Source organism: Mesitornis unicolor, unplaced genomic scaffold (genome assembly GCF_000695765.1).
Source record: "Mesitornis unicolor isolate BGI_N332 unplaced genomic scaffold, ASM69576v1 scaffold19107, whole genome shotgun sequence".
Classification (NCBI taxonomy): Eukaryota; Metazoa; Chordata; class Aves; order Mesitornithiformes; family Mesitornithidae; genus Mesitornis; species Mesitornis unicolor.
In genome coordinates, this window is record NW_010198705.1 from 129,533 (window position 1) to 140,225 (window position 10,693).

At 52.1% G+C, this 10,693-nt stretch overlaps 1 protein-coding gene across 1 annotated transcript in view; it reads left to right on the forward strand.

Moving 5' to 3' along the window:
- The window catches only part of CNTFR (ciliary neurotrophic factor receptor), a gene marked incomplete at its 3' end in the record, with an annotated part of 59,302 nt that overhangs the window by 18,738 nt on the left and 29,871 nt on the right, over positions 1-10,693 (forward strand). The window contains exon 2 of the mRNA XM_010189235.1: positions 5,998-6,228. Within this exon, the coding sequence (XP_010187537.1) occupies positions 5,998-6,228 (231 nt within the window). The remainder of the gene's footprint in view (positions 1-5,997; positions 6,229-10,693) is intronic.

Here is a 10,693-nt window from a genome sequence, read left to right on the forward strand (position 1 = left end):
AAGGGAGCCTGTGCTGTGGATTATCTTTTATGAGTACAGGGTATTTGATTGCAAAGGTATCCCTTCATCCTGAGAAAGTCCCAGTAGATACTGCATCAAGTTTCATGGAAGAAACACTAGCCTCTTGCAGCTGAGCGGCTAGAAGGGCCACAAAGGCCCTTTTCACCCCACAATGGACATCCCTAGCTGGATGGGATGTAGGTCAGGCTATTGCAAAGCTGGAGATCTTCCTCAGCTCATGGGAGGATGTTTTATGGTCATGTCCAGGCTGAGAGAAGAGGCTCTCCTGCCCTGGAGCTTGCCCTGAGCCAAGGATGTCAGGGAAAAGTGCCTCCTTTACGACACCCCTGAAGTAAACCGAGGTCTGCTTCCAGGCTATAGTGGAGTGATTGAGTACGAGTCCTTTAGCACCCATCTGTTATCTCTTAATTAAAGTTTCTTGCTAATTATTTTTTCTTGTCAAGAGAGCAAAGCTGCTGACTCCAGGGATTTACCAAAGTAGAGCAAACAAGCGCAGGCTCTGCTTGCTGCAGTTCTTCATTAATGGACAAAATTAACTTGGAACAGTCCATATCTTTGGCTACATCGATGACACTTAATTACGCCTGTTTCCTCACAAAGATGTATCTAGTTTTAAATCACTCATGGAAGAAATGCCTCCTTAAGCATGAAATCCCTTCTCCGTGAAGGGAAGGTGTCTGCTGGCAACAAAAGCAAAGACCAGGCAGCACCGGAGAAAATAGATGTGAGGAGATCAAGGATGGGGTGTGTTGGGAAACCCTCTCCAGTGCCAGAGGCTGTTTTGCCTCAAGAAGGGCAGACCTCAGGGCTGCAAAGCTGCAGATGGGAGCGGAGCCACCCTTGGGCATGGTCAGTGATGCTCATGTAGGCCGGCATGGGTGCGGGAGCAGGAGAGAAGCCACAGGGCTGTGCCACCACTCTGTGAGACCCGATGGCCAGGAACGTCCTTCTCCATGCAGGAGGGATGATGGGGGATGGACAAGACGCCTCCTCCCCATGCTGGCTGAGATCTTTCCTCTCGGCCTCCACACCCTCTGGGGCTTCTCGCGGGTCTGCTGTGCGTGTGTTCGTCTCATTTGCCATGGGAAGTTGCAGAGTGCAAGACTTCCTGGGTTTATCTTGTTTGGAAAACTCTCAGCATATCCCCGGCACTGTGTAAATAGTAAATGTGTGATTTATAAATACATACACAAAGCTAATAAGCCACTGAGATGATAATCTGTGGTTAGTTGCTTAGCTCTGGGAGGAAGATGCGAAGGCTGACAGGGGCAATGTGAAAGCCCTTTTATCTGAAATTCTCTGTTCATTGCAGAAGTGCTACACGTCCTGTCAGAGGAAGGGGAACATGTCCTTTCTTGCTGCCTCAGTTTCCCCATTAGCAAAAGAGGAGCAGAGCCAGAGGCTGTGCATCCTGGAGAGGAGAAGAGTGCTTGTGCCTGTCCCCCAAAATGCTTTGATGCCTTCCTTTTGCTCTGCTTATGCCAGCTACAGCCCTGTGGTGCATTTGGGCAGAGGGCTCTGGGGGAAGCGGTTGGCCCCCTCTGCCCGTAGATTGCTGTGACAGCCAAGGTGGTTTTGACCACCACGGGTGCATGCTGGAGAGTGGCTTGTCATGGGCTCTGGCACAAAAAGCTCCATTGAGAGGCTGTGGTGGGGAATGCAAACAATCTTCTCCACTTCCTCCCAAGAGGAGTTCTGCTCATTCCCAGAATGGTGCATGCCAGGGCAGTCCTGATTCACAGGATTTCCCTCTGTTGTTGTCTTTGCAGTCTCGATGCTGGTCAGGATTCATTAAGAAAGAAAAAGAGGAGGATGTTTCTGCTGAGAAGCTCCAGCTGAGCAGGATGGGTTTGGGAAGCATCAAATGTGTTCCCATGGGCCCTGCATCTCAGCTGCTTCATCTCATCTTCCCTCTGTGTCTCTCTGTTAGACCACTGTCCCATTGGTCCCTGTTGTGTTGCACACATCGTGTTGTCAAGTTGTAGTTCATCATGGCTAGGAGGGCAGCAAAGCAGCTCACAGCTTGTTTTACCAAGCTGCCCCTGGTCCACCACTGAGAGCTGTGTGAGTCCCACAGCCAGCTGCTGTGGTCCCTCTGCTGTGGCTTTGCAGGGCTATGGGTAAATTCCGTGTTATTTCTGGCCTCATTATGTATCACCATGGCTCCTCTCCAGCTTGGGGGCTTTACGTTGTAAGCCATGCTGTGCTTGGCTGGCATGCTGTGCTGTGCAGAGATTGCAGAGGATCCAGCCCCTCAGTGGAGCTGGATGCTCCGAGCCAGTGCTGGTTGAGGTGCAGCATCACAACCTCTCCATCATGTGTGCTTCACCCTTGTGCTGTCACCCAACCCAAAAAGCAGCATACTTCGGAGAAGCAGGGTGGTGTAGTGGTAGGACAGCATCTCTAAGTACCAATTCTAGCCAATGATCGCAGTCATGTTGATGGGAAGGGATCTTTGGAGGTGTCTAGTCCAGTGTCTCACTCAGAAAAAGACCATCCTCAGCAGCATGCCACATCAGCTGTGGCTTTGTCAACAGAACCCTGACAACCTCCAAGGATGGAGATCCTCCCTTTTGGTGGGTACCTGTCCCAACGCTGCACCACCTTCCTGGAGGGTAAGTTTTCCTCCATGTCCGGCCCAAACCTCCCAAGCTGCAGCCCCTGGCTGCTGGTCCTTGTTCTGCCCATGCCACCAAATGATGTCCACCCAGCAGGGCTGGCCCTCCAGTGCAGGCACCATCGTGGTCATCGATCCTATATGTTACCAGTGACATGATGACCAGGAGGGTGAGCAAACCTCCCTCCCATCCTTGCTTGAGGGAGCTCTGAGGCTCTGGGTGGGTTAGTGCTTGTCCTGCCCATACCCTTGGCTCCAGTAAGAGCCTCAGCAAATCCGTCTGGGGGAAACACCTCCTCCAAAGCTGTGCTTTGGGTTTCTCCTTTGTCAGGGGCCTTAAATTACTGCCTTGGAAAGGAGCATTGCTTTCAAAGACCTGTCTTCCAGGAATGACTCCCTCAGCCCTTCTGGATGAGTGCCAATGTGTTCACACTGTGTTTAAGGACAAATAGGAAATAATTCAAGGTGCCTTTTCCCCCCTTTCTAGCTTAGTCCTGCTGCCAGCAGCTACAGACAAGCTCTTGGTCACTGTCCTGAGAAGCAGAGCTGGGCACCCCAAAGCTTCCCCTCGCTCTCAAACCTTCAGAGAGGCCAGGCACTGGGACAAGAGCCAGACCAGACAGTCAGGATTGCGAGTCCATTGCTGCAATGAGTCTTTCCATACAAGGCTGGTGGTGTGGCGTCTCCAGTGTCTCTGCCGAGCAGATCCCCAGGTGTAAGGCCAGGAGAGTCAATGGCCTTTTGTGGCCTGTCAGGAAAGGGGAAGAGAAAATATCTTTACTTTATGCAATGTAAGAAATTAGAGGAGAACTTGAGTAAGGTGCTGGGACTCTTACTTTAGCTCTGTTATCTGTAACTATCAATCCAATCATCTGCCTAGTCATCCATCCATACATCCACCATCCATCCATCCATCCATCCATCCGTCTGTCCATCTCCACAGCCAATCGAACAGCCAACCATTCCCCCAACCCCCTGCTGTTCACTGGTCCTTCCATCCCTCCCTCCCTCCACCAACCCACCCATCCATCCACCCATCCCTCCATCCACATACGCCACCAGCCAGCTGCTTGTTCTCTTATCCCTCCATCCTCTTACACGTCTCTGCATCCCCGCATAAGCCCATCCATCCATCCACTTGCATAGTCATCAATCCTCTCATCGTCATACACTTTCATCTATCCCATCTGTGCCCATCCAGCCAGCTGTCTGTCTGCCTGCGATCATACGCATCCATTCTTCCGTCCACCCATCCATCTTCCTCTGCCTATCTGCATGTTTGTCTTGGCCCATTCCAGCCACACCTCCTCACACAGATGCCTCAGTTTACATGTCCTCCCCTCTTTCTTCCAAGACTCTAAGCTTTTTAAAGACATCTAGCAGATGATGTATAGAGAAGGAGAAAAGAGCAGGACAAGCATGGAGGGGGCTTCTCCTGTACCCCCGCCCCACCACTGCCAGCTGCCTGCAGCCTCCCTGGCGTCACTGCACAGCTCAGCCCTGGATAGTGTCTTCTGCTACGGATTAATTTAATCACTATTTCCCCCAAAACGTTGAGATCCACAGCATCTGATGGACATGGGTTTCTGTAATTTAATCACATTTTGTGTGAAAAAGCACTTTCTTTTGCTTGTTTTCATTTGCTGCCCCTTAATTATTTTATGAGGAGAAAGAGCAAGCAGTCCTTCTCTATTTGTCCTCTCCATGTCACTCATCACTGCTTTGGTGTCTGTCACGTCTCCGCTCGGTTGTCTCCTTTTACGGATGAAGGGATCGAGTTTGTTAAGCCATCCTTATGTGGGGGCTGTTTCCAGCCTTTGCTCTTTCATATTTCCTCTCTGTTCTCAGTTTTCAGCTGAACTGTTCTCCTAATGGCACAGGGACAGATTTTTAGGGTACAGCGCTTTCTATTTTCTTCTCAATCCCTTTCTGAATAATTCCCAGTGCCAGGTTTGCGTTTTCAGTCACCACTGAGCTGATGTTTTCAGGGAAATGAGCGTGATAACTCCAAGATTTGTTTCCATGGAGGCTGTAGCTCATTTGCAGCTGTGAGTGCTAGGGGAAGCAAGGCTTGACTTCCCTCTGTGCATTTATCGACATGGTGTTACTGCCTGGTGGCACTGTACCATGATGTCCTTCTGCAGCACTTCTGTCTCTTCTGACTGCCTCAACCCCCTTTTCCCCATGAGTTACGAGGGTGTTGGGCAGCTCTGATCCAGCCCTGATCTCTGCCGAACTTCACTGGTGACATCTTCTACCGCCACGTCCAACCGCTTGTTCTCACCCTTGGTCTCCTGACCTTTAGCTGCTATAAATCCTTGCTAGGACTTTCCTCCTGTGTCAGGGCTGCTTGGTTTCCTTGGGAGGCACCTTGTCAAAAGCGTTTTTAAAACCCAGGAATATTTTGAGAACTGAGCAGCCCTTGTCTGTGCACAGAGGCTTGATGAAGCCTGGAAGGAACCTCATCCTCTGCTCATCCCCCTGTCCTGCTTCACCCTGTGTCATGCACACGCACGCATACACACATGGTTTTATCCTTGCCACACACAGCTCAGCACAGTCAGTGTAGCAACACAGGAAAGATTCAATTGCTAAAGATCATTAATGAATGTCAGTTCCAGCTCCTGTCCAGAAACCTGAGAAAATTCAATTAGGCAGCTGGTGCCCAATGAGCTGTACTGCCCAACTCACAAGATGCTAAATCAAACAGCTTAGCAAGGCACCGTGTTATTGTGGAGAGGGAAGAAAAGCCAGGCACGGAGACAAACAGCATAGCATGCACTGAGCAGCTGCCCCTTTCCAAACCACGGCACAGTTAGGTTGCAATCCTCCCACCTTATTTTCTAGGCAAGGGCAGCTGGCTGCTTCCCACCTCCACTAGTAAATGACTTGAGTTTGCTGGTGACAGAGCCCCAGGATCTGTCACCTCTCTGCTGGGAATTACTGATGTGTGCATTTGGTCTGAATGTTGCAACAAGACACGTAGACACAGGAGTGGCAGTGACTTGCTGGTATGAGCATCTGGCTGTGCTCTGGGGTATTTGGCAGGTGAGCCATACATGCGTCCCTGACATGTGTCCTCCGAGGTAAAGGTCATAGAAAAGCATCCTGTGAGATGGAGGTATGGAGGCGGTCCATGAGTCCCACGGCCCATCCCAGTTGATCCACTCTGGTCTAAGGTTATAATAAATCATTATCAGAGCCAGGAGGAGAACTTCAGCTTCCCTGGCCCCAGTCACAGTGTCATGCCCAAGCCGTTACCTCACTTCCCATACAGGTGATGATAAGGTGTTATTTCCAAGGTGGCCCTGCCCACAGGGTTCTGAGCTCACCTGTTTTTCTCCTCTTGCTCTCCACAGTCAGCCACATCCAGTATGAGCGAGTAGGTGCAGACGTGACCATGAAGTGTGGCTCCATGGACTGGGATGCAGCCGTGACCTGGACGGCCAATGGCACCGACATCGACGAGTCACACCTGAACGGGTCCTACCTGATCCTGAAGAACGTCGACCTGACGCAGAGTGGCCAGTACTCCTGCTATGAGGGCTCCTCCTGGCACCTCAAATACCAGACCTACCTGAGGGTGGGAAGTGAGTACCCTGGCATGTGGCATTGAGGGGGACAGAGCCACCCTGTCTGCTCTCATTTTGACCCCTCACAGCCCCCTCTTGCCAGCCCCTCTATTGTCCATACATGTTGTCTGTACCCTGTTGCACCCCACCATATGAGCTCCCTGTGTCATACTAATCCCAGCAGCAGGATGCTAAGATGAATCAGACCTTCCTGCCCCAAACTTTACATCAAAGACAGTAGATTAAGTGATGCCCCAGGGATAATTTGGGAAAGCATGTTGCTTCTCCATTCAGCCTAGTGCTACATCTCTCCATGTGGAATGGGTTGGGGCTGAGCTGTCAGAGGCGACTGCAGCCAGGAGGGAGAAATCCTGTCCAGGGTTACTGCCACATGGTTGTTTCAGAGGAGCAGCCAAAAGGTGGTGGCAATTGCTCTGTGTTTGCAGAGCCCCTGTGTACGGGTGTGTTCGAGAACAGCTGTGTGTTTCCCAGGATTTTGCATATCTTAAGCAGGAGATGCTCTGATTCACAGGACTCGGTGCGGGAGATAAGAGCTGTGTTATATTTCACACGATGCTGAGAGGTGATAGCAGCTGTGTGTTTGGTGTGCTGCTGTATTTGTACAGCTAATAGCAACTGTGTGTTTCACAGTACGATGTCTGCAACCGGCAGCAGTGGGTGTCGGGGAGCACCAGCTGGTGTAGCTGACTGCGGGATGATGACTGCTGTGGAGGATGCTGCGAGGCACTGCCAGCTGGGGATGTGTTGTGTAGGTGGCCCAAATGTTCCCAAGTTTGGGAAGCACGGCAGAGCCTTTCTCTGTTCCTTGTCTTACCTTCAGTGCCCTGCATCAGAGCCAGGGTGATGTGTCCATCCTAGACTGTGGTCCAGGGGCAAAGGGTCACAAGAGGACCAGCCATGACCTCCATAAGCCCTGCAAATCAGACAGGAGGAGCTCACTGCACCTGTAGGTCACCCTGAAGAAGTCCAAGTTTTAGGGGTGCAGCACAGCATCCAACTCATCGTTTAGGGTCTGCTGGGAGGGATCCTGGCATGTGGGCCAAGAGGAGGGGATGCTGGAAGATGCTGAAAGGCAACTTCAGCAACTTCTCAGGCAAGAAGCTGAGAAACAGGTGAGTGGCAAGCAGGCAGCACAGGGCATGGGGTACGGCAGCGAGTAGGTGGGAGCATACCAGACAAAAAAGCAGTAGCAGATGAATCGGACCTCTCAACCATGCTGTCAGGGTGAGGAGGTGTTCACAAGGCATTCAGCGGCAGGAGCTGGGTGCAGTGCAGGAAGGGGCTCTGCATCTCCTCTGCTTGGGCACAAACTCACCAGATCCCATCTGAGGAGAGGCCCCAGGCTGTGCCAGTGCATGGGGGGCTTTAGCCCAGGTCTGGAGGAAGCAAAGGGACTAGGGAGGGACCCTCCCACCAAACCACCCAAACCACCTCCTCTGCAGCTGTGGCATCACCGTGACTTTGCAATGGCTCTTCCATCTGCTAAGCACCTCACTAATAGTAATCCCTGTCAATCCGCTCGGGGACCCGTAGGAATTGCTCAGCGTTAGAGCCCAAATCCTGCTGTTTCCTATTACTGTGTGTTCCTATTTGCTGGCAGCTCACAGCGCATTGAGTACCGGGCAGCTGAGGGGTCTGGTCAGACACCGTAGGGGCCACCAGCTCCAGGAGGAAAGGCAGCAAATAAGTAAGCAAGTGCCTGGTGGTGTTAATGCAATTATGTATGCAAGAAACTAATCAGGTGAGACGCTTTTAGTGGTAATTAATTTAATTGCTTAGATTCTAATTTAATGTTTTCTATGAGGTTTCTTCTCACAGTGCTGCCACCCCTAGCCCCTGCCTGCACCCTCCACAACTTTCCTGCCTCTGTGGGGCACGATTGACTCCCTGGAGGTGCATGGGCTGCTGCAGAGGAGTGGGTTTGGGAGCATCCCAGGAGGAGATGGAGATGGAGATGGAGTTGGAGATGGAGATGGGTGGCTTACGGGAGGTTTGCAGCATGGCCCTGTGGTAGCGTCCTTGCTGCAACTGAGTGCACTGGGAGCCCAAACCCGGGATTTGAGGGATCTTGGACTCATTTCATTTCAATTGCATGGGAAGTTAAATGAAAACAGGCCCGTGCCTGTTTTCCCCTCTTACTGGGGCAACAAGAAAAATGATGGCAGCGGGAGTGAGGGGCTGGGGGCTGCACACAGAGAAGTGCTGGGGATCTCATTAAATAAATGACGGTACCTGGAGCGTGCCCCAGAAGCGAGGCAGGGGCACTGCCGGGCAGGAAGGATGTGGAGAGGGAGCAGAGAAGTGGTGAGGACCAGAAAAGGGTGTCAATTAGCAAAGCGAGCTCTGCTGGGGGGGTCAGTGAGCGCAGGGATGAAGGGAGACCTGCCAGGAGTCAAGCTGAGCGAGACCTTGCAGAGGAAATGAAAACGGGGGTTAGCTATATAAGTACAGAGCAAATGAGGAGAGAAGAGCGGAGCTGGCGATGCAGGCAGGTTTCAGGGGAGATTAAAGGTAAGCTCAGCAGAGCCCGGTACCGAATGAACCCTGATGGGTCTGTGCTGAGAGCAAGGACAGCACAGGCTGGGAGAGAGGAGGGAAGATAAAACTTGGAGATGGTCCTGTACTGTGTAGGCACCTTCAAAGAAAATTATGTACTGGAGGCCTGGGGAGCACCTTGTCCCCAGGTGAGGGCATCTGTTCATTAGCAAGGCTCATTAGCGACTGAGAGGTGAATGGTGGTACCCAGTGCTGTGGGGAGAAGCGATGTGCCTTTCTGTGCTTGAGAGGAGGAAAAATCCCAGTCAAACAGCCTGACCCCGCAGCACAGTGGCGGCATGGGGCGCTCTTGGAAGAGGGAGCAATTAGAGACATGGAGACAAATGGAAAATGGGAGAAAAATATAAGGGGTCTTGCCAGGGATATATCACGCCAGATTAACCTGATAGCTCTCTTTGATAAGAGAACTGATTTCCTAAGCCCAGAAATGTGGTCGGTGTAATCTGTCTTGACTTCAGTGAAGTATTTGCTATGATGCCACATGGGAAATTATGAGTTAAACCAGAGAAAATGTGGATTAGTTTGAGAGTTGGAACATGGCTTAGGAAATGGCTAAAGGGGATCAGCTTGTGCTGAAAGGGGAGCTGCTGGGAGCGATGGGGGAGCTTCAACATCGGCCTTTGGACTGCTCACGGTGGTGTTTCCCATAACAGCTCTGGCCCAGAAAGAGCAGGGAGCTCCAGTGGTACATGCCAGTGGCTGCAGAGGGACCCTGGGATTTCTGGGGTGGAGATGTTGTACTGCAGGGGCCAGTGGGATTCATAGAGAAGCATAAAGAGGGTATTTTATCAATGTGCTTCAGCAGACGAGCAGGAGGACATGGGTAGCTCAACTGGTCCTTGGGGTGGGTTTTGACACCCAGGTCCACATCGTAGGGTACATGTCCAGGAGCTCAGTAGCACCCAGGGAAGAGCAGGTGACTGGGGGTAACTGGGCTGCCTTGTCCTCTGCAGAGATGGGAACATCGGTGCACGTGCAATGAGGGCAGTGTGCATCGAGGGATGGAGTGACCAAGGGTGGAGATGCCCCCTCAAAAAAGAGGAAAGGCCCACAGGCTTTCTCATCCCTAAGGATCCCAGAATTCCCATCCCCAGCGTATGAACCATCCCAAGCACAAACCAGCACAGGAGAAGGAGGCACTTCTTGAGGGCAGCCTCTTCCAGAAGACTTGGAGCAGTGAGATGTTGCTCTGCCTCCTATTTTAAGGCACCTGAAAAAGCATAGGGTGAAGCACAGGAGATCAACCAGGATGCTCTGTGTTCATCTCCAATGGATCATCTGCCTTGCAGCCTGGAGAGCATGGCCAGAAGCAGCAGGCAATGAGGCCAGGGGTTTTTGCACACCTGGCATCCTAAAGTTGAGCATGAGGAGCAGGCAGGAGAGGGGGACAGCTCTGGGTACCGGGAGCACAGTGCTTGGGTACCAGGAGCACAGCGCCAGACTCCTGGCTGCCCCTCGGAGCCATGGCTCTGCGTTTGGAAACACGCGGCCGGAGAGCTCAGGGATGGATATAACAAAGACGTTGGGAAATAATGTGCTCTTGAGGTTTGGCACACGGCTCCGTGCATTACAGAATGTTATAAAAATACTGCTAATGGGCCAGAGAGGAGTGGAAACGCGCGGCAGAAAGGCTGCCAGAAGCCGGAGAGCGCACATGGGAGCGGGGAGGCCTTGTGTGCGAAGAGGGGAGGGAGAGAGGCATCCAGGGTGGGCGTCCATCCTTTTGCTCCCATCCCTCTGTCCCTTTCTAACCTGCTGATCTCTATCCTGGCCCAGCAGCTCTGCCCGATTGCACCTCTCCTTTTGGCCCCCTGCCCAGCTTTGGGATGCCCAAGTGATGCTGCTGGGTGGGCTGGGATGTCTGCAGTGATGGGGTCTGTGTGAGAGAGAAAATACAGCAAAATCC